Source organism: Durio zibethinus, chromosome 23 (assembly GCF_047325235.1).
Source record: "Durio zibethinus cultivar Kanyao isolate XHJ-2024 chromosome 23, ASM4732523v1, whole genome shotgun sequence".
NCBI classification, from domain to species: domain Eukaryota; kingdom Viridiplantae; phylum Streptophyta; class Magnoliopsida; order Malvales; family Malvaceae; genus Durio; species Durio zibethinus.
In genome coordinates, this window is record NC_143184.1 from 5,877,324 (window position 1) to 5,900,744 (window position 23,421).

Consider the following 23,421-nt stretch of genomic DNA (forward strand, 5'->3'; position numbering starts at 1 on the left):
GCTAAAAATCCTAACTGAACTAATACAATTTATAACTCATACTACAATTTGCTTTCAATTACCACATGTCAATTGAATATATTATGTATTAAAAATAAACTACATACATCGATTAGTTTAGTTATGGAATAATGTATAAATCAATAAGCCCCACCATCTTAGTACTTTTAACATAATATACCTTTAATTTTTTATTTCAATACCAAAATATTAAAAAACCAATTATTAAGCATGTACATAATCAAAACCAAATAAAAGCAAAAATAAGCAAGCACTCATCGTAGTAAAAAGATTGGTGCTTTTGTGCAAATGCTTGAACCAAAATAAAGTAACAATCAAAGTACATATTTTTAAGAAGCAAAAATCAAAGCAAGCAAGTTGCAAATATAATAGCATAAAAGTAAACAAAAAAGTCAAGAAGATTAGTTTTTGGTTATATTGTTTTATTATTTTAATTTCATATTAACTTTTGGTTAGTTTTCAAATTATAAATTTCAAACAAAAATATGACAAAATATAGTTTTTACAATAATTCTTCCAAAGTTGCATGATTGGCCTGTGCAGAAACCAAGATTCCCAAAATGCTTCTCTTAAAAAATAGATCAAATGAATTCTCATTTGGACTAAAAATTAAAATCCATTCAAAAAATCAATGTTTTATTGGATTTAGAGAGCACTTAAGTCATGGATTTTTAGCAAAATATAGAAAACAAAAACAATATTAAACAGATCAAAATATCATGCATGAATTAAAAAAAAATGACCATTTTTAAACATTGAACAACAAAAAGCACAAGAACCAAAGTGATTAAATGGAAAGATTGAAAAAAATATATAATTAAAGGTTACCTACAAACGATGTAAAGTTTTGGTACTTGCAAATGAAAGGCTGGCTCTTTCTCTTTTGCGATTGCAAGTAGATTTGGTATTAAAAAAAGGAAAAGAAAAAAATCATAAATAAATATAAAAAGAGCAACTTGTCTTTTACATCTTTTTTAAGAGATGAAACCTAGAAGATTTATAAGCTTATAGAACTACTTTCTTTAAAAATTATCCATGTAATTTTTTTAAAGATATTGCTTAAGTATGTTTGTAAAGTAAGATTGGGGATAGCTTTTATATTATGTATAAATAAACCTAGAAATTTAAAAAACAAAAAAAACTTACCAGAAACCAGTAAAAGAAACCACCATCAGATTTTGAGTTTTTATGACATGCAAAGACAAAAGCATATTTTTTTTATGAATCCAAGCTGAAGTATTTCACATTCCAATCAATCACCCACTATATTGATGCCAATGAACTTGCTCGAACAAAGGGGTTAATCTTTTCAGAGTTTGGCTAACTGATGGGTTGATTTGGAAGAGTGCCATTTATAAACATCGGCGGCTAATTCCCTCTTCCCCTTTTTTTTATTTTTTATTTTTGCTTTTTTTACCAAATCAGTCTTCAAAAACATCAGTCTTTTTTTTTTATCTCTAAAAGTTTCTTCGAGAAGCTTCTAGAAACTTTAGAAAATTTCAACATAATTAAATAGTATTTTTACCAAAACTAACCACTAATCCCCTTTTAATATATTGCTAAGTTGTCTCTAGTAGAATCAATTGGGGATAGCTTTTATATTATGTAATATATATGTATATATATATATATATTATATGGGAATATTAAAAACATTCTAAAAGAGATAATGCTTATACTTTGAACAAAAAAAAATATTAGTCCCTTCTATTTCTAAATAAAATCAAAGGAATGAAATATGTCTAATTTCTCCTATCTCTATTTACTTTTAACTTGTCCTATCTCTATTTTATTTATTTCATTGAAAGAAAACATCAAGCATTTTAGGTCCATTTTAGAAGCAACTGAAGCATCAATGAGATGCAATTGCCTTGAAAATATGTGTCCACTTGAGCTTTTTTTCCAAATGATCTAACGATATGATTGATAAAAGGCCTATCATCAACTGGCCAATTTTGATCCAATTAATGATAGGTTACTAATTTTTTTTTTTTTTACATTTTTATCCTTTAAATTAAATTGTTATATAAAAAATATCCTTATGTTTTATTTTTTATTTTATTTTTTATATAAAAATTTTAAAATATTTTTTTGTTAATTTAATATCATAAATAAAAGGTTAAATTACATAAAATCACCTTGTGATTTGAGACGAATTTAAAGTAGTTCATAAGGTTTAAAATATGATATTTAACTATACTATGGTTTGTTTTATTACTTATTTGCCCAAAATCGTAACTTTTTTATTATTTTCAAATATTTTTTTCTTTTGTTTTTTTTTCTTTTTTCTTTAACAATCCATTTTTTTTTCTCTAACTTTCTCTCTCTAACATTCAAACTCCAACACTTTTCTCTAATTTTTCAACTAAAACCTAGAAAACTTAAGAAGTAAGAACACCCGCCACCATGTTTTTCAAAATTCCCAGAATCCAACGATGCTCCAACAAATTTTGGGTTCTTGGTTTTAAATCTAACATGAAAAAAGAACATAGGTGGAGGCATGTTTTCAAGCAACTCTGACACTGTTTGGTGGTCAAAGAAGCATTTCCTCAGCTTCCTCTAGCTTACAACTTAGTTCAAAATAAACCATTTGGCTTTAATTATTTACAAAACAGCAAAACTAGTTGCCAAATTGCCAAGTTGCCCCATATGTTTACAACAACCTTGCTGTAAAAAGTAGCCCAAATGGGTGCAACTACAAGTAATGGTATAATCTCTCTCATGATGGAAAAAAAGCTTTGTTAATATAATGGTAGGTCCTTACCAGTCCATTAAACCAATATCTTTTGGAGGAATGCAGTAACAGAACACATCTTATGATCACTTTCTATCACAAATTAATCATTCAATCATGGTTAGAATCAACAATGGAGGATTCTCTAACCCGTTCATGCAAAAAAGCCCTAATGAAATGACCCCACTTTTTAATGCTATCACAGAAAGCTTAGGAATGAATGATATGAAAATTTTCACTAACATGTTTATTAACGGAGTTGATTGAAACCAAGGCTTGATAAAGAACATGGAACGTGAAGATAGTGGCAATTCTAACTTTGTTACAAGAGAAAACTCAGGCGATGGAAATGAATCCTCTAGGGCCAGTAATATTTGGAGTGAGCTGTGGAGAAAGTAACATGATGACCCTTGATTTTGTTTGGAAGGTCAAGGCCAGTAAATTTGCATGAACAGTAGCATCAGTAACAAAATTGGAACTGAAAGCAATAAGCTAACAAAGACTGTCAATGATAAACCATTTCTAGTAACAACTCTCATATGGGGATTCAATTTTTAAAATCACCAGTTGGGGTTACCAGAATATCCAAAACCTAGTAGTAGCCATTGACTCCAATATTGAGTCGTTCATCTTCCTTGTCCATGTTTGTGCTTCCACCATTTTGGTCATTCGGGATAATAAAAAAGATAGTAACTTTAAGCTCAAAGACTCAAACTTGTTTTTTTCCTTTGGGTTTTCTTCTCTTTCCATGAAGCAAGAAATGAGGAATAGAGAGAGAAAAAAATTTTGGGTTTTAACAAGAAAAGTAAAGAGAGGTAAGAGAGTTTGAACGTCAAATAGAGAAAGTCAAAGAAAAAAGAGTGAATCATTGAAGAAGTAACAGAAAAAGTTACGCTTTGAGCAATGAAATAATAAAACAAATAATAGAGTAGTTAAATATCACATTTTAAATTTTATATGTCACTTTAAATTTGTCTTAAATTATAGGGTGTTTTTATGTAATTTACCTTTAATAAAATTTATTAATATAAAATTTATTACTTATTAATAAATTTTATTATTTATTAGCAATTTTTATATAATAAATAAATTTTATAAATATTAAATAATTTAAAATTTTAATTTTATATATCTTTTAATCTAATGTCTTTAATAATTATTTTATCTTTTTATTACAATTCATCTCACTATCATCATTATTTTTGCATTTAAATACATATCTTATCATTGATTTTAATCTTACTGCTATAATAACTAATTCTAACATTATTTTTAATTTTATCAAAACTAATCTCATCATACATCCAAATAAATTTTTAGATTATTTAATATTATATTAAAATTTATAGATAATAAAAATTTTAAATTATTTAATATTTATAAAATAAATAAATAAATATTAAGCTATTTTTTTATAATAATAATTTATATCAAATAAAAATAAATTATTTTACAATTTTAAATAAAAAATAAATAACGGTAATTCTTCTCAACACAAAAGTATTTACTAATGAAAATCTCATAAGTCAAATCAAAATAATTGCTTCTATTTATCCGAAGGTAAAAGAGAAAAAAAAAATCAATCTCGATGGCTGGCCAGGGTCTCAGCTTCGGTGAATAACTATAGTAGAATTGCTACCGAAACCAAAACAATCAACCATGGTGACCGATATTGTTCACTTTCTGAGGCAAAATTCTCATCGCACTAAAATTACGATGAGATACAAACTGGCCCTTCATTCTTGAACGCACAACTTTTAAACGTAGCTTCCTTAGCATTAACCAATGTATTTTAACAAAACCCACAAATAGTGAATGATATAATTTTTTATTATAAACAAGAAAAAAACAAAAGAATTTTATCAAAGCCCTTACAAATGGAAAGAAACAAAACCAGCAACGAGCTCAGCTGGCCAATCTTCATCTTTTGCCTTCCAAATTTTTGTCATCGCTGTTTCTTCATCCTTTCTCTCATTTTCAGAGAGAACCAGAGCGGGGAGGGAAAAAAACCTATAGCGACTCCTCCGGCTCCGGTCCTCCTTGATTTTTTTAAAGCATAGTCCATGGAAGTTGGGTGCTGTGCCATTTTAATTTTTTTAAAGCACACCTAGTGAAAAGGCAAACAACAGGTCTATTCTTCATAATTAATCACGTACACTAGAAATCTTGATCACCTTCCTGAAAATATTCAATGCAGAATTTGTCCACAAAACAAAACATTGTACAACAAATGTTATTATAGAAGAAAACTAATCCTCAACATATTTCTCTAAGAAAAAAAAAGAACGAAACTAGTTTCCACTATGGCCTCATCAACTAGAAGTGCCAAATACTACTAAATACAAGCATCATTGGCAATGGAAAACCGTTTGGTTAGGCGAGCTGCGGCATCTTCCGAGACTAACCCCTGAATCATCAGAGTCTTCACTTCCCAAGCTGAGTAAGGAAAACCTTTCCTAGCATACGAGTTGAGCAAGGCAGCACTCGCCTGCTTCAGCAACTTATTGAACACGTTCGCATCTTCATTCATAGCCGTTGATTCCAACAATGTCATATCAGATCTGTACCGTTCAAACGCTCCCGACCCGAACACGTTCAATACCGTCGATGTCTGTGGGACCATCCTTGGCCATGCCTCCCTCTTGCTGCTCCAGAACCTGCGGATGCAAAACTCACCATTACACACCCGCGAGTCAACTCGGTTTCATAACTCACCGAGTCTCATGAAGAAAAACATATTTTTAGAACTGTTTTAAATCTTTTAAAGGAATTGACTTCTGGGTATTTTTGAAAAACAAAAATAAGTAAGCATTTCATGTTTTTTGATGAGTTTTGAGAGAGAGAGAGAGGGCTTACTGGGGAGTGCATCTTTCTCTGCTTCTAGAGTAGAGAAAACCAGGCTGTCGTTTTAGAGTTATTGTGGTCGTCGTCACTGATGACATGGCTGCAGAGCAAGTGAGGAATAGAGTGAGAATAAGTGGACTCAGTAGAAGAGAAGCAGACCTCATCTTAGCTTGTTTGAGGGACTAGACTTCCATCTTGAGGGAGAAACTGCTGTTTGGGATCTGAGTTGCCGAGATTTTTGTCTTTGGTTCGCCGTTCGGAACGTGGTGCTAACCTGCTACCTACACAGTTTGCTTGCTTTCAGTAGGTAGAAACTGTTCTTAACTCGGCTACATTTCTCGAGATGGATTGTTTTTTAAAAAATCTTTTGGACATGTTTTGGACATGTTTGCCCTTCTTTAACTTCAAAAAAACTATTTTGTAACTTAAATCTCAAAAAATGTAAACCAACCCAGCTAGTTGGTTTGAAACTACAGACCAAAAAAGAAATAACCGTCCCAAATTGAACCTTTTTTTATCAGGTGAAAAAGAGGAAGAAGTGAAATTTACGGTGGCTATGGCTCTAATATCTGCTAGAATACATATTAACACAAATGAATTCTCACTTATTTTTCAATGAGAATTATGTTTCATTTACAGAAATCATATGTTGTGTAAGAAATATACATTATTATTTGAAATCAAAGATAAAAATAAGAAAACAAAGTATATATCATAATTTTTTATATTATCAATATCAATTTGTATATAAAGCTAATAATTGATTCTATGGTGTTAGGTCAAATAGAAAATCAGTAAAAGGTGATTCTTATGGATATAATTGATTTTTGTTAGTGTAAATATTTCACAATATGAATTGTCACAATACTTACTAAAATTGTTTTTTTTTTAATTTTCTTTTCTTGTTTAATGGAGTTGATGAGTAGAAGCCAAGGAGGGTAACCTTGTCTTTGTGAAAGCCAGGAAAAAAATAAAAAAGGAAGGAACCTCCACGTTGTACAGGTGCACGTGAAGGCGGAATGGCCGAAAACTCCTTTTGTTTTGACGTGAGTTTTCCTTGTCCTTGCACTGAGAATTTATTTCTTTCAATGTTTCAAACCCCTTCTTATTTGCTTTATAGCCGTACTACATGTATGTTATCTATGTTCATTGATTGATGGAATTCAATAATTCGATGTCCTTACTGTATGGTTAAATGAACATGTTACATATTAATAATGTAAGTTTCTTTAATTATACCAAGATATGTTAATCCTATATATCATTTTACACATGTAATGATCACTTATTGTGTGGTTAATTTTAATGTGGAAGAATTTGATTGAAATGAAGATAATGATAATGTTTTATACTTAATACTAAATGTTTTAGCATTGATGAACGATGGCAAAACAAGGCCATCAGGTTCAACAATGTGACTCATAACTGCCACTCCAGTGCTGTTTAACTATTGGGTTCCAGCACTCAGTCACACCGGCTTTGGACTTAATTGGTGTAATGGGTTCAATGGTGTCAAGCATATTGATTTGATACTCATTTTGGAACTGCTAAGACTGTGACGATGGGCTAGGCAGCCATGGAAGAGCAAAAGAAGACTAAGAGAATGAGAGAGCAGAGAAGGCTTATTGGCTAAATTAAGGCTGCTTATTTGGTTGATGAATTTATGGAGGCGAGTGGAGGAAGCTGGTATTTTATAGCAGAGAAGCGAAAGAGTGACATGAAAGTCAGGATTCTTTCCCCATTCTTCAGTTTGCATGGTGACATAATCCTAATGGCTTACACATCATAAAATCGGGTAGGGCAGGTGTCTCAAAGCTTCAGTGAATTAGTACGAATACCCTACCAAAAGAGAAGAATCCAAAAGAACGACCTGTCTCCATTTGAGACTCTCTAAGAGAGGGGAGTGTTTTTAATTTTCTAGATGAGTTTGATTCTTTGAGCTTGTAAGCTATATCATCCTCAACCATAACTCAAGCCAGCCAACCAGCCAAGTGAATATCTATCTGACCACTTTGTTTTTTCTTTTCTCACGTCTCAAGAACCATAGGGCTTCGAAAGTTCACGCAAAGCCCACGTGAATATGTCGCAGGAGGGAGGACACGATGAACCCACAGCGTATGACTGTTGCTGCCTCTGGCTTCTTGTTGCAACAACTGGGTCGTAGCTGTTTAAAGCTTTATCCAATCCTGGTAGTTGGCTGTACAACCAAGAGTCACAACTAAGCATGCTAAAACAACTTTTTCATAAGTAATTTACTTATGAAATAATCTTATGAAATGATGATGGACTAAAAAGAAACTTGTAAAATTTTAAAAAACTTCTAAATACAACGTTCACGGTGGGACTCGAACCCACAATCTCCCGCTCCGGAGGCGAGCGCCTTATCCATTAGGCCACGCGAACAATGTACTCTAAGTTGTCGGAGAAAAAAGAGGAAAAAAAGCACATAGAGAACTAAAACGCACACGCCTTTTTATTGTGCATTATCCATTTTGCCTATGGGTCAAGCAACTGCATATGTTTTTAACTAATTAATGATCACTGCTTAAAAAAAAAAAAAAGAACTAATTAATGATCATGTTCACCCATATTAAAGACAATGGAATACATTTTGCAACAGTGCCAATTCTTCAATTGGCTCCAAAAACTTAGAATAGGCAGTTTAGAAACAACGATTCAGTTATATGTTTCAATTGTTCATTTATAAGCAGAATGTCTTGAAAATTAAGCATATGCTACTGACACAGTGATCAAGTCCTTTGAAAATGTAAATGCAATATTTCTCATTACAACAAATCAGATAATGCTATTTAGCAGTACCCAAGAATATTAGTAGTATATAAAACCAAATACTATGCAACAAAATACAAGAAGTGGGGAAAGAATGATCGCCATTTCTACAACATAATTTTCAATCCAAGTCTGTCCACGACAGTTGGTGTAAAGAAAAGAAATGACCAAAAAATTAATTTACTACTCCTATTTCTTAATCATCAGGTACATGGGAACAGTGGGTTTGGTTTTGTATCTATAGAGAACCTTCTTCTGCTTGAGCATGAAATTATCAATGGTTATAACAATCTTCCCTGGCTCACTAATATAAAATGAATTTCTAACACTCTCTCCCATTTTTTTTTCCTTTTCTTGTTGGAGCAACACCTTGTACGAGCCTTCATCGTCTGGGACGAACTCCTCCTTGTAGGATACATCCCATCCTACCACCGTCAAATCCCAAACTATTGTCACTCCCGCCTGATTGCATATATTGCAGAAAACGAACCAAAATTAAGCAAGATTAATCGAAAGAGACTAAAATTGTTACAAGATTAGTTTTTGTACATATACATACCTCAGGGGCTGGAATTTGGAGGCTCTCAGATGCATTTGCTCTGACCTTAAACTCTGAAACCTTGCCATCTGAGAAAAACTCATTGTCATTCTCCCTTTTGAGACCTCCATATTCAACTGGTAGGTTTTCTGGAGATATAAATCTGGTTTCCAACCAAAGTTGGATAAAAGAAATAAACAATTCATGTGATGAAAATGGGAAACCGGATATTGAAAAACTAGAACAAATAAGTAAAGACATTTCTTACTTGAGAAGAGTCTCAGGGACTTTCCCAGGTCTGGCAAAAACAATCTTGCTGTTCGTTCTTTGAGTTTTCTTCAGGCGTGAAGAAAGCACGTGGGATACATAGTACCACAAGGGAACATTTATGATTATCTGCAATTGAAAATATTTATCAATAAGCAATAATCAGTTAATCAAAATTATACGATCCTGAGTTGCTATGTTTTGGTCTTACATTTCGATGGATGAGCTCAGGATAATGATCTTGAAGCAACATCCAAGATTTTCGGAAAACGGAACGAAGTTCCTTTGTGGCAGGCCCCGGTGAGTTCTTCAAATCTATAATCTGAACTACAGAGTCTGTTCCACCGGGTTCAAAATTGAGTTCCTTGATACCCTTCTCCATGTATTGAACTCTCAATCTCAAAAACTTTTCACAATTCTCTTCTGAGCCAAGTAATTTATTCAAAGCACCATAGATATTGTAATAAAGAGGGTGACCTTCCTTGTCTCTGCTATTTAGGTAAGCCACCTTTTCAAAATCAGGACCCAAACTTTCTTCAAGTATTTCATCAGCCTTGAATTCCTTTCGCCATTTTAACGTCTTCCGAAGCATCTCAAAGGCCTCATGAACCTTGTAATCTTTTTCTTTCAAGAATTTCAACAACACAATGTCGGTTCCTTCATGGCGTTTGCTTGGCATCAAAGGTACACCCCAGAGTGTGATCTCTTTCAGTTGTTCTATCGCCTTTGCGCTTTCTTTTCGACAACCATAGTTGTTGGCTTTCCCCAAGAGATAATTCCCAAGAATCGCGTCTTCAACTCTGCACCTAAATTCGATCAGAGCCTTCTTTTGTCTTTGCTTCATTTCCATTGCAACTTTCTTTTCATCTTCTTGAAATGATGGAGGTTCTTCAGAGTTTTCCTCATCGGGCTCTTGGTTGGCGGAGCTTTTTCCATATTCTATCTCATTAGCCTCTTGAACTTCGGGGCTCATCTCTTTTTCAATTTCATCAGCCATGTTTTGATCCTGACTCTTACCACTCTCTTTGGCTTTGTTGATCTTTTCTCTTTTCTTCCCCATTTCGCTGTTTGGTTTGGGGCTCTTACCTTGCAAGAATCCAGAACCTAGAGGCAGGGGCCAGCCGGTAACTGAACCCCTGAGGGTGGGTTAATAGATTCAATGGCAAGACCCAGAGAGAGAGAGAAAGAGGGAGCCAAATAAAGAGAGGTATTGTAACAGTAATTGTCTTAGAAGGTGAAAAAAAAATAAAAAAACAAGCTGATTTTGAATATTGATTAAACACCTATGATGAGCTTTCCGACTCCGAGAGTTGGTTACCTGGCGCCAAATTTAGGATGAGGAGCTTCATGGTAATAAGCATGCATGAGTTGGATTTTTGTCCAATTGTTTCATTGCCAGGTTTCCAAACGCTTGATAATCCGTAAAATAGGTGGTTTATTTTTTGGCCACCTAAAAATTGTGATTGTTAATTTCAAAAAAAGAAAGGTGATTGTTTTGTTACAAAGAAATGAATTTTTCTATGCCCAAATATAAGAGTCCAAACAACAATAAATAAATGATGATTGACATTTACAAAAAAATAAATAAATAAATGAATAAAATAAAATAGCATTTCTAGATGGAAATTGAAACATGCCCAACATTGAGTTCAGAAAACAACGTTAAAACATACTTAATGCATTAATAATTGTTAAGGTGCTCGACCTGCATTGATATATTTGTCTGGTTCATAGGAAAGGCAAGAATATCCTGATAGGAAAGAAGGAAAAGCCTTTTTGCTTCTTGATTGCGTGCTTTTTTCTTCTTTACAGTAAGTTTCTCCTACTTTAGAGAAATAAAATCACTTTTTCAATAATAATAATAAAAAGAGAAGCAAATATAGATCAATACAGAAAGGGAAAGAAGTCGGGTGAATAATAGGCTCTTTTTTTGTCTTATAGCATTAGATTGAAAAACAAAAATGAGGAAGAGAAATATGGAGACGCGAGAATCAAAGAGATTAGTGTTTAGGTTTTGACATAATAATTTTTCCAAACTCAAGGGGCATAAAATTCAAATACATTGAGCACATGCAAGTGTCTTGTTTGTTTCTCTGTGTGTGTGTGTGTGTGTGTGTGTGTGTGTGTGTGTGTGTGTGTGTGTGTGTGTGTGTGTGTGTGAGAGAGAGAGAGAGAGAGAGAGAGAGAGAGAATCCAACTCCAGAGCTAGGACTGTCCAAACATTTTGTTTAGATACAAAAACATTTAAGATTAATTAGCATTTGCCATTCATTATCACATTCCTACATCCTAGGAAATGAACACTAATTGCTCCGAAAATCATGGTATATACAAGTAATTTCAAGATTGTGGTAAGTTATTTACAGAAAGATTTAACAAGCTACAACCTGCATTTAATGCCTTTCATCATTCCCGGTATTTGGTCAAGTCAAACGTCAAAGTTCTCGAACAGCTGTAAAATGAGAACGGATTTTTAGGTTGGTGAACTAGACATGTAATGTCACTGGATTAACGATATGGTGTGGTGTCAAGAACTTACCTCCTCTCTGAATCCCGATAAACCCCAACCAGAGCCTCAGCCTTGTCATAAAAGCTATCTTTAAGTGATATTACAATACTTTGGAAGCCACCGCCCCCTTCACTGTCCTGACTAGTCCTGGCTCCATCACATGATTTTGAACGAATGAATCCAGCTACCTTTGCAACGTTTAGATTATCCAATGCAGCATCCACTTCATCCAATATGAAAAAGGGTGATGGCTTGTAGCTGAACCAAATGTGTGTAGGACGTTAGCCTATATAAAACCAGATCAGAAGGGCAACACTCTCTGATCCCAGTACATAACTCAATTCAGCATATCATCTTTATAAATTGTAAAAAGAAATGTCCTCGGTCCCCACAGAAGCAACTGGGACTTGAAAAGGGAAGAACAGGAACAAAATCAAATTTAAAAGAGAGAGAAAATTGGGAAGGGAAGGGGAATTTAGGAGTTAGGACCCTAGTTAGTAATAGGAAACTAACAAGTCAAACTGAATGAAAGGTGCATCACAAACAAAAGAAATGGTACAAAGTAATAAACTGAACAAACTGCATCTCCTGCAACAGATCAAACCTTACATACAAAATGGGAAAGAATGAAATCTAAATCTCTGAGGTGTACCTGTGGATGGAGAAGAGTAATGCAAGTGCTGCAACTGTTTTTTCTCCACCAGATAGTTGTTCCATATCCCGGAAGCGCTTTGTTGGTGGCATAGCTGTGTACTTGATGCCATGTAGAAAAGGATCATCCTCGTTTTCTAAGTTTAAATATGCTGTCCCACCCAATGGATGTGTACCACTCTTAGTTAGCTGTTTGTAAATCTTATCAATATTACTAGAAATATGGTTGAAAGCTTCCATGAACAACTCATATCTGCATAATCATTAAGAAAAGTCAAGCAACAAATTTTTAAAATGTACGAGCAGACAACTACTGGTAGTTTCCCAGACCCCGAACCACAACATTCCAACCCAACAACACCACTCCCGCCCCCCAAAAATGAAAAAGAACCTTTTCCCTTACTGATGCATATAAATGATATTGCAAGCAGAACAGCTTTCCAAAACCATTACTAGATCCAACTGTCAGTGATAATCCATTGAACCAGTAGCAATCAAGAAATCAGAATTGCTGAAGTGCCATCACATAGATAATTAGACTACTTACATTAAGTTTCACTAGGTTTAATCATATCAAACACCACTTAGCTTTATTAATTTTAATTTTCTTTTTGTTACTATCTAAAAGATCCGAATTGTTGCAAAATGATAATGGTTTACTACCTCCTTTGCTTAACTGAATTGTAAGCATCAGCTACTTGCTTCTCCTCTTTTCTGGCAGCTTCAAACTCTTCAGTTACATCTCTTTCCTTCTCTTGAAGAGTCTTGTATTGATCAAGAGCCTTCAAATTCGGAGCAGTTCTTTCAATTTCTGACACTAGGGTATCAATCTTCTGTTTGAATTCTGCCTCAAGTTTCTCACGATCAGAAGGTCTTCTATCCAGCAGAAGAGATCTATTTAACTGACTAAAGTCAAACTCTTTCTCAATTGAAGATTCGGTTTCCATTGGGTCTGAAATGAGAGGAAGCTCAATATGCTCTAAGTCACACTTCTCAATAATTTCTCGCTTCCGTTCATCTAATTGATCAATCTGAGTCTCCTGTAAAATCAAGAAAAGAGATGTATAGGGCAATTTAATTCAAAATTAGGCATATCCAAATATTCAAGAATCTGGCTGTAAGGAAAAAAAAAAAAAGAAGATCCTTGGACCTTGGAATTTATTTGGCGATTAAGTTTGGATATGCTTGTTGTAGCTGCAGAAGCCTGCTTCTTCCATTCCTGAATTTCCTTCTCACACTCTTCTGACTTGGATTTCCACTCTACCAAAATATAAACAGAGAGATAAATAAAATGACATCAAATCATACACATTGAACCAAAGCAGGGTTGTTGTGCAGATAATAGGAGACAAGCAGCATAACTGAACCAACAGGAAGGTAGCAATGAAACCTCAAATATTTTCAAAACTTCAAGAGGACAAAAAACTATCATAAGAGTTATTTGCTATGAGTCAGCAACCATATACCATGTTGAAATTACCAATTTCACTCAGCAATTCTAATAATCTCAGAAATTATTAGAAATTTGTGATAAGAAATACTGTTATAAAGAATCACGTTGGGAAGTCTTAAGAAGTCATACACCACTCTTAATTATTTGTTATTTCAGCTTTCGCAAACTAAATTGTTGGGTAGAATAATCTATCATGTACATCATGCATGTTAGTCTACAGCCACTATATTGCTGAAACTAAACTTTCTGTATGTATATACAGTTGCAATTGCTACTGTATAACATGCTAGAGAATTGAATCACTTGAAAACATGACAAAGTATGATCTACAGATGTAAATTATCAGATCCAACTGTCAATTAACTAACACATGTAAGGATAAATGTAAGAGTTTGCAACTAAAAAGGTTTATTTCCTTAGAAGAAAAATTGAAAGGATTAATTTGCTTGACAAAAAATTGAACTTCACATACAAAACCATACCCTTCACTTCTTCCTTCCACCGATTGATTTCTTCAGAAGCCTTTTCTGTTGCCAACTTGACTTCAGCCTCTTTCTTGTGAACCAGTTTTAAATCATTTTCCAAGGAACTGAGAGAAGATTCCAGCCTTTTAATTCTTGATTCTACATCTCGCTTATGCTCATACTCCAACCTGAAAGTCAGAAAGAAGAATAAGTGTCAACCAGCTGTTGCTATGCCATACAGCAGTAATGCAGTATGATTTTTAAATGAAATTACTTACTAGGATAAGACCTAATGACAAGTGACATAGGGAGATCTACATGTTTTCCTGCTGTAGTCATGTTTATACCATAAACAATAAAAGGTTTAAACCCTGTAGGGTAGCAATAAAGCAAATTCTCCACTCTTACTATTAATCTCTCTCTCTTCAACGTCTCAAAAACAAATCAAGATGCTATCATAATAATCACAGGCAAACCAGACATCTGCATAATTCAGTAGCATGCCAACCAAAACCAGATGTCATAATCCAATTAAAAGAACCGCCTAGCAAAAATTCTATTAGCTACTGAATGCCAACCTTGTAAATTTTTTTTACACCATAAGGTTTTACCTTTCTTTAGGTTTCCACTTATAGGTAATTCAGCACAATTAGTATTACAGAAAAATAGCTCATCTCCACTCATATTTTAGATTCTCTTCACTCTACAAGGCATTACAGGGAGGAGCATTTTCAGGTTATTTATACGTTCATGGTTCATCCAAAGCTGCCATAATAAAGTGATTTGGAACATTTGACCATAGGCAAAGGATTGTATGGCAACAGTGTAATGCAACTACTATCCTATTCTTTTGAAAGAAAATCTGTCCTAACATTATAATCAGTGTATAGTTAGTTCTTGAAGCTATGCAGTATTACCACATTCTTGCATAGCAGCATAGCTGAGGATGACAGAAGTGATTGGTGCTAACCGACACTAAAGTTATAAATTCATATGGAGTCTGAACTTCAGTATGCTATATAACAGTTCACATCAAATAGACATGCTAACTCCTCCAGCACCCATTATATAATTAAAAAAATGTAAGAAAACCCTTAAGAATTAGAATACCCAGCTAAGAAAGCATCGAAAATATTTTCCAGAATGCACTTATGGATCATCAGGGAAAAAAAAGATGGAGAGAAAGAAAACATACTGATACTTCAACTTTGCGAGTTGATTACTCAAGCTAAGCCTCTCTTCTGCCATATTCTGGGCAGCCTTAAGCTGATTTTCTTCATACTCACGGATGTTTGCCACCCCTACAGACTGACTAAAATTTTTGAAGAGTCGGTCAACAATTTCATTAATCCTCTTCTCCAGCTTCCTGATGTCTTTGCTCCTCTTATCGATCACATCCTTTAGCTGCAAGCAATTAAACCCCATAAGAGAAGCGGCATAATACCATAGACTAAAAGCATAGTTGCCATCATAAATCACCTTCTGAACCTCTGGAGTTATACGTCCAATCCTATCCTTAATATTCTTTTTCTCCTGCTTCAAATTTTTTAGCTTGTCTTCTATGCTTTTCTGTGACAAATGCATTTTATGTTATGCATCTCATGGAGATCAATCGTAAATAAAAGATTAATAGACACTTACCTATCAACACAATCAAGAAAATCATTATACTATCCGTTACAGATCAGACTGAAATAATTTCAGCTCTAATTTAAACTTTATATTACTTTCCCAAAATAGAAAATGAAATAAGACTTATCTATGTAATCAACATAATCAACAAACCATGATGGCATCCATTATGGACCAAACAATTTTATCTCTTCTTTTAAATTATACACGGAGAAGAATGGCTAACACACAAACTTCAAAAATACCATCTTTATAGAAAGATTTTTTCTCTTTAAAAAAAGCATTCTATTAAAAGACAGAAGGGAAGTTGCTCTATATATTAGTTGGTCAAGCTACCTTCTCAATGTCAGCATACTGAATTTTCTTTTCAAGTCCACTAATTCTCCCAGATGTTTCTGACTCCTTTAGCTGCATCTCTCTAATGGATCCAAGTTCTTCCAACTCTGATTCAAATTGTTCTTTTTTTCTTTTCAGACCTGTAGAATAGCAACAGTCAATATTATAATAAAAAGGCTTGAATAAGTTAAGTACGAAACCAACCTTCAATTCTTTTATCATCCCATTTGTTAGACCTTACTTCCATTCCACCACTTGTACCACCAGTCATTGTACCAGACTTTGTGAGTAGAATCCCATCAACAGTTACAACTAATGCAAGAATACAAATTTGTAGATTAATATTGAATTCTATACAAAAGTATCAAGAACTACTAAACGAAAAGGATAATAAAAATTTACCTTTAAACCTCTCTCCAGTCCAGCTAAGAACTTTGGCTTCTTCAAGATCGTCACAAACTAGAGTATTCCCAACAGCAAAAAGAACTGCCTTCTCCAAAGCAGGATCAAATTTATGAATGTTAAGTACACAAAATGTATGGGCATATGAATGCTTGTTTTCCTTTTCATTTTTCCCTTTCATGTTCTTTAATGGAAATATAGTTTTTCTTATACATGATAAAATAGAACAGACTAAGGCAGCATCTGGTTGAGGAAGAGGAAGAAATAAAGATCAGAATTCCCCCAATTCATGTCTTTTAAACACAGGTATGCAAGGAGAGAACATCAAACAGTTTCTCAGAATATATGCTTACAACTATTATGTTCTTTCTTGAGCCAAGGCTGGGACACATACACCTTTCCTCATATTTATTCCACTAAAAGAATATAATAACTTAAGAAAAATGCACTCAAATGTAAGCCACCATCATAATTCCGAGAAGCTCACAGACTATCGTCAGCCATAGTATTCCTAAATATGAGAGCAACTTCTTGCCATCTTGGGCATAAACTAGACAATGAGCATTTCTTACTTTTTCAATCAAACTTAAGACTCATGGTCAAACCCCGCAAAAGCCCCAGGTTCACATGCTCCAAGATTTTACCCTAACACCTTTCACACAGTTCCAAGTGACAGAAGACATCTTAATGTCCAGTACATTGACACTAAAAACAAAAACATGACCTTTTTACATACTAACAAAGAGTAAAGAAAAATAGGAAATGGACTGAAAAGACAGATGAGATCAAAATCAAATCAAATTCTAAGGTAAATGTGAAGCTCGACCTGCTATTTCAACCCAATAATCAAATCAACTAGTGACTGGTTAAATGATTAAGGTAAGTGTGTCTCCACCAGTGGCTTTCCATAAAAGTAATAATAATAAAAAAAAAAAAAAAGAAAAAAAGAAAACCAAATGTCTCATGACCAAACATCAAGTGACCACAGAATCAGTGTGGAACAGAAAAGAATTGTTGTTTTAATGAAAGCCATAACAGTTAAAGTCAGCGATCTGAAGGGAATAAAGCCCCAATTATATGGAGTGTTCTGTGACTCTAATAAAGATAACTGCATATGAAGTTTCTCCTAAGATTAGAGAACATGTAATATGAGCTTTGGCAAAGGATATTGGATCACATCAAAGATAAGCTTCGCTGTGCCACCTAAGGTGCGCAACCTTTCAATTATTGACTTAACACGCACTGACTGAAGAGGGATGAAAGTCTGAGGAGGAAGCCTTTGCTCTTTCAAATACTGTAAAGAACAACCAGGATTAAAACTCATAGCCCTACTTTGCTTAAACAAAAATGTTAACCAAATCCAATCAAATTAAAAACTGAAGGGAAAAACAAGAACAGACTTATACAAGAACAATATAAATATTGAAAAAAAAAATTGCCTTGCAAATTGCAAACATTCTGTTATATGACTATATCACTAACCATCAATTCTACTGTTTATATTTTCTCTGCTTTCTTATAATCATACAAAAGATATAAAAGGATGACAGTAAAGCAGCCAGTTCTACATATACACAAACCATCAATGTGCAAAAGCATTTTTAAATTTCCATTATCCTGTATTTTTATTTCTTCTTTCTTATCATTTCTATTCCTTAAAAATGGGGTACAGGGAGGAAGTGACAGTATAAATCAAGAGTCGAGACCATCCTCAAACACACAAAACTAGTAATTACATGCATACAGCATTACAACCAATATATCTGACCAGTAGGCAAGGACTCAAGATGATGAATAATAACAGTAATGATGAAATAAACATTTTTGTTATGTGGGAGTCATTTCTCTACAATTATGCTGCTCCTGTCATATTTTATGGATAACTCAGGAGAGCTTTTTCCATTTCCTACTATGTACTATATATCTTTCATTGTCAAAATATTGTTGGAAAAAAGAAGGCATCATACCATTTTAACATTACAAAGAAAGAGAAAACAGTCAGGTGATTGACTTTCAACACATATAAGCAGTTACATATATTATTGCTCAGCCATCTTCACACAGTTCAAGAAGGGTTTAAATGCTTAAATGCAAGTATTAAAAGTTGTTAACGGCAAAATCAAACAAATGAAAAGATTAATTGGAGAACACAGCAAATTAGAAGACCTTAATACATTCCTTTCCGGTATTTTCATCCTCTACCACAACTGCATCCATAAATCTGCCCATAGCAACAGTGACAGCAAGGTTGTACTTCTTCTGTGTTGGCCTACAAAGATCAGTCATGCGACCATGAACACCTTGAAACAGGCGTTTCAGAGTCTCAACAGCTTGAGACAACCTGGCATCTCTCTCATTTTCATAGCGTTCAGCCTTCAGTTCACGTAACTGATTTTCTATTTCACCAATTTTAGACTTGAGGTTCTCATGCTTGGATCTGCATGTCAAAACTCAAAGACAGAGGAAAAGCATCTTAGATAAGCACAGGACATTTCAAGATTGTAAATATAGAAAATAAACAAAAGCTTAGAACAATGCAGCCAATAATGAGACCAATGCAGCCAATAATTATCATCAGCTTGAGCAACCTGGACTTCTGGTGTCTATCTTGCATTTCTCGCAGTTCCTTTTTCAGATCAGCAAGCTCATCCTTCTGTTTAGCAGAGGTATCAAGAATCTTCTTCAGTCTAGCTTGCATTTGGTCCTCCTGTGCTTCCAGTTCATGCTCTCTATTACTCAACTGTTGAAGATTTTCTTCCAAATTTTTTTGAGCTTCAATATCAGCATGTTGTTGCCTATCCAAAACCTCCTTCTCATCTCTTAACTTTGCAGTTTTCATCCCAGCATCTTCCTTACTGAAATGTCAACATCCCCAAGATTGTTTCAGTAAGTAGAAAGTTTTCAGGCCTTGAACAGATTCACTTCTAACTTATGAAGTTTAGTTTACATGCACGAATTAATATAAGTGAGACACATGCATAGAGTATATATATATATATATAATTACACATCACCAACCATCTAATTAGGTCAAATGAAAACAAATTGCAAGGAATAACAACAATGGCACCTGAAACAAAAAGTTTTAATAATTCAAACGTGGTTAACCAATTAATGGAAGAAAGAAAAGGATCCAACTCCAACCTGCAGAAAACCAAATAACTCATTACCATTACTAATAACAGCAACTTCAAGCGAATCTCCAGAAACATAGAAGACATTGTGCTTTGGTTAGCTACACAAATGTGATAAGCAATCCATCCTCACCGATTGCATCTATCAAACTGACAAAAATAAAGCACAACACAATCAACAACAGGCAAACCGAATCTCCACTAATATTGATCCGATTTCAACTCCAAATTCACTTGAGGCAATCCAAGAGACAGCGTATCAATGAGAACAGCCTGAACTTACTTTTTCAAGACACCGCTATATAAAGAACAAAATGCCTCTCCCAAAATGTGTCACAAACAATTTCCACCAGTTGGGAGTTGTCATAAGATTGATATTAAATCCAAGTTAATAACCATAGAGCCAATTCTTAATCAACCATAATCAGGAGCAAATAATATGTCATTATAATGAACAGAGTAGCTACCAGAAGAATAATCTACAGAAAAAGAAAAATTAGGTTGACTCAGTATTAACACTTGGAATTGATGACATAAAAAGGTAAGAACACTTTCTCTGCACTAAATAAAGATGATTTATGTGATATTAAAAGCCTGCACACATGGCTTTTCTTACATATTCAAGGAGCTGGTCTTCTCTCCCTTTTTTGTAATATTTGGGATGAGAAAAGGGGGGATTATCATAAAAATCATCATTCTACAAACACACACAAAAACAATAACAAAGAAAGAAAGAAAAGAATAAAGAATCAACACCGTGTTTTTTGTACAAGCTTAAATTGTTTCAGAAAATTTCAAGAGGTGGGAAGAGAAGGAAGAAAGAAAAATACTACAAGGATTACCCAGTGGAAGTAGATGGCAAATGAAACAGGAACACTCTATCATAAAAAATAACCAGGAGTCAAGGACAATAACTACAAATCTTTAAGTTGAATTTGACAGAAAAAACAGAAATTTAATATTTCAGCCATGATAGAATCCATGAAAGCAAAGAAACTGAAGAATTTCGTCTCATAAGGAACCAAAAAGAACTTACATTTGGAAATACTCAGTAAGTTGACTGTCAAGTAAAGGGAGTTTCCCAGTACCATCACGACTTTTTTCATTTAAGTCTTCCAGCTTTGCAGTTAGATCTTGTATGCCTTTCTGCAATTCTTTTATATCGTCAGTATGTTTCCTCCTTTCTTCTTTTTTTCTTTCAAGCTCCTTTCGGCTACTCTTGATTTTTGAATTTATGCGAGACATTTCTTCATTTAATTTCAGAAGCTCAGGTTGCTGAAAATTTAAAAAAGCCAAAAATAACAAAACTACGTCATAAGCTTCTCTTCATCATATGAACATGAGATAATCTCCTAAAACTGAGATCAATACATCATTAATTGGAATAGAAGTCCCACCTACACATTAAAAGAAGCAATCTAGTTACCACAAAATTCATGGAATAGGCAATAGCCTGGTAGTAGCCACAATCTTATCCCCAAAAAGGTCTCTAGTTCAAATCCCCCCTTCCCCAACTTAACCATCTAAAGAACTAGTCAGCAAAGAACATAATCAAAACTAATTGACAAACATGCATTCCAACCTAGACCAGTAATTCAAGTACAACAGTACCAATCCGCTTGGACACAAAAGAAAAAGACTTCGCAAAACTCACACTTTTATCGAGTCTAATGCTTCTCTCAGAGATCTTCTTTTCACATTGAGCAATCTCTTTTAGGTACTTGGCCTGTTCCTTCTTCTTTTTAGCTGCTTCAGTTTCAAAATGCTCTAGCTCATGCATCACATCTTCACGGTTCCTCTTTTCAGAGTCGAGGTCATCAGTAATCTTTTCAATATCCTTCTCTATGTTAAGCAATTGCCACAAGTAGTGCTCTTTTTTCAAAGATTTCTGCATAATTTTTTTAGAACATCAAAAGGAAACGTAATTAACAATCAATCTTAATGTCTAAAAAAAACAAAAAACAAGGAAATTATACAAAACAAAGATTTTAATTATACCAGCCCATCTTGCAAGCGAAAGTGTTTCTCAGCTTCTTCTTTCTGTTCTTTCTTTTGCTTTCTCTCCATTACTATTGTCCGCTTTCTCTGATAAATAAGCGCTGATTTTTCTTCAGCCCTAGCTTTTTGCTCTTCCAAAGTCTCATAATCTCTCTTGAGTTCCTCAGAACCCGAAATCTGCTCGAGCAGCCCCGTAAGTTCTTTAGGATTTTTTGAAGCAATGGACTCCACATCACCCTAAGACCAAAATTTTTTTCACAAAATTATATCATTATATCTTACAAATTAGCGTTAACTTCCACTAAATCCTATTTGAAGTTTACACATAAAAAAAATTACCTGAAAAACAAGAAAATTCCGGGCCTTAACGAGAATACCAAGGGATCTCAACTTCCCATTGTACTCATCCCAGTTAACAACGCTGCTGTCGATACGGTACTCGCTACCACCGGCACTGGTGATGGAACGGGTGAAACAGAGCTCGGAGCCACCGGCAAGTTGGTAAACCAATCGCACAAAGGCGCGTCTGCCACGTTGTTCTTTTTCGCGATCGTCGTAAGCGTAGATTAAATCTTTGAGTTGGGCCCCACGGAGCTGGCCCGTTCGGACTCCAAGAACGAAGCTGATTGCGTCCATGAGATTGGACTTGCCCGCCCCATTCGGACCAATAATGGCAGTGAAGTCGGAGAAAGGACCGATAGTTTGGAGGCCCTTGTAGGACTTGAAGTTCTCAAGCTCTAAGCGGAGGATTTTGCCTGGAGAACTCAGCGACGGCATTTCGGTTTGGGTTTTTTATTTGAAGCTTTAGGTTTTGGGGTTTGGAGGAACGGAACGGTAACTAGGGTTAGGGTTTGTTTGGGAGGATGGAGGAGAAAGGGGGATTTTCCGGGAAAGTGGGGGGGGGGGGGGGGGGGGGAATTGGAAGGTTTAGGGATTCGGTGGCAGGGAAAGTGCGGGAGGAGAGATTTTGGGAGACTTTAGGAAAGTTGGAATTTGAGTATCCATTCTCGAAAGTGGAGAATGGTAAACTTGCAGGCGACGTTTCCTTTCTGGTGGGGGGGTTTTATGATTTCACATAATCGGTTCAATTTTTTAACGTTAGCCTTGCGCGTTGCTTGGAGAGTGGTAGACTTGCAGGAGATGTTTCTTCTGCTTGCTTTTTTTTTTCGTTTATCCGTTGAATTTTTTAACGTTAGCCTGGAGGGTTTCGGGCCTTGGGGCTTGATTTCACAAAGCCCACTATTGATGTTACAGTCTTCTTATCTAAATTTGTACGGTGAGTTAAGGTTTTTTATTTTTTTCTAAATTATATTTATAATTAAATATTACATTCATATAACTAATTATTACATTATTAAATAATTTATTAATAAATTATAATTTAATTATACAATCATATTCACACAAAATAAGATTTGAACCTAAAATCTTAAGGTTTTAAAGCTTCTTTTTTGTCATTAAACTAAAATCTCATTGGTCGGAGAATTTTTATTTTAATTTTAATCATCAGTTGATAGATATATATAATAATAATCAATTTAAAAAATCAAACAATCTTATATTATAATTGAAAAAACTGTTATAGTACTAAATTGCTTATTAAAATTGTTCAATCTAATACTTATGTACAAATCTCTTTTTTTAAAAT

The 23,421-nt window shown here is 34.2% G+C and overlaps 3 protein-coding genes and 1 non-coding gene across 11 annotated transcripts; all 4 read right to left on the reverse strand.

Annotated features, from left to right (window-relative positions):
* Nucleotides 1-4,866: 4,866 nt before the first annotated feature.
* Nucleotides 4,867-5,926, reverse strand: LOC111313452 (uncharacterized). The gene is made up of 2 exons (XM_022914133.2): nucleotides 5,612-5,926; nucleotides 4,867-5,412 (listed from the first exon to the last, which is right to left on the reverse strand). The coding sequence occupies exons 1-2, from the start codon at nucleotides 5,761-5,763 to the stop codon at nucleotides 5,091-5,093; spliced, it is 474 nt and encodes a 157-aa protein (XP_022769868.2). The 5' UTR covers nucleotides 5,764-5,926; the 3' UTR covers nucleotides 4,867-5,090.
* Nucleotides 5,927-7,929: 2,003 nt separating this feature from the next.
* On the reverse strand, nucleotides 7,930-8,002 carry TRNAR-CCG (transfer RNA arginine (anticodon CCG)). The gene has a single exon. It is a non-coding gene; the product is annotated as a tRNA-Arg (tRNA).
* Nucleotides 8,003-8,354: 352 nt separating this feature from the next.
* LOC111314317 (patellin-4-like) lies at nucleotides 8,355-11,646 on the reverse strand. Of its 4 annotated transcripts, XM_089752890.1 has the most exons (7): nucleotides 11,582-11,610; nucleotides 10,868-11,019; nucleotides 10,513-10,644; nucleotides 9,406-10,330; nucleotides 9,196-9,323; nucleotides 8,949-9,090; nucleotides 8,355-8,851 (listed from the first exon to the last, which is right to left on the reverse strand). In XM_089752890.1, exons 3-7 carry the CDS (start codon nucleotides 10,557-10,559, stop codon nucleotides 8,579-8,581), a joined length of 1,515 nt encoding a protein of 504 aa, XP_089609016.1. In that variant the 5' UTR covers nucleotides 10,560-10,644; nucleotides 10,868-11,019; nucleotides 11,582-11,610; the 3' UTR covers nucleotides 8,355-8,578. The 4 variants fall into 4 exon arrangements, with proteins under 4 accessions (XP_089609016.1, XP_022771271.2, XP_022771272.2 ...); XM_022915536.2 differs by lacking the exon at nucleotides 10,868-11,019 and having other exon boundaries at nucleotides 11,582-11,646; XM_022915537.2 differs by lacking the exon at nucleotides 11,582-11,610 and having other exon boundaries at nucleotides 10,900-11,016.
* LOC111314316 (structural maintenance of chromosomes protein 1-like) lies at nucleotides 11,401-22,967 on the reverse strand. 5 transcript variants are annotated; one of them, XR_016332721.1, is made up of 18 exons: nucleotides 22,113-22,967; nucleotides 21,774-22,010; nucleotides 21,430-21,663; nucleotides 20,812-21,050; nucleotides 19,230-19,496; nucleotides 18,808-19,078; nucleotides 17,809-17,935; nucleotides 16,642-16,749; nucleotides 16,444-16,551; nucleotides 16,240-16,379; nucleotides 15,751-15,840; nucleotides 15,467-15,675; nucleotides 14,290-14,459; nucleotides 13,505-13,614; nucleotides 13,018-13,394; nucleotides 12,356-12,607; nucleotides 11,734-11,989; nucleotides 11,401-11,646 (listed from the first exon to the last, which is right to left on the reverse strand). XR_016332721.1 is itself a non-coding variant. In XM_089752887.1 (18 exons), exons 1-18 carry the CDS (start codon nucleotides 22,548-22,550, stop codon nucleotides 11,601-11,603), a joined length of 3,651 nt encoding a protein of 1,216 aa, XP_089609013.1. In that variant the 5' UTR covers nucleotides 22,551-22,967; the 3' UTR covers nucleotides 11,401-11,600. The 5 variants fall into 5 exon arrangements, 3 of the variants coding, with proteins under 3 accessions (XP_089609013.1, XP_089609014.1, XP_089609015.1); XR_016332720.1 differs by having other exon boundaries at nucleotides 11,734-12,022; XM_089752887.1 differs by having other exon boundaries at nucleotides 11,734-11,961.
* Nucleotides 22,968-23,421: the final 454 nt, after the last annotated feature.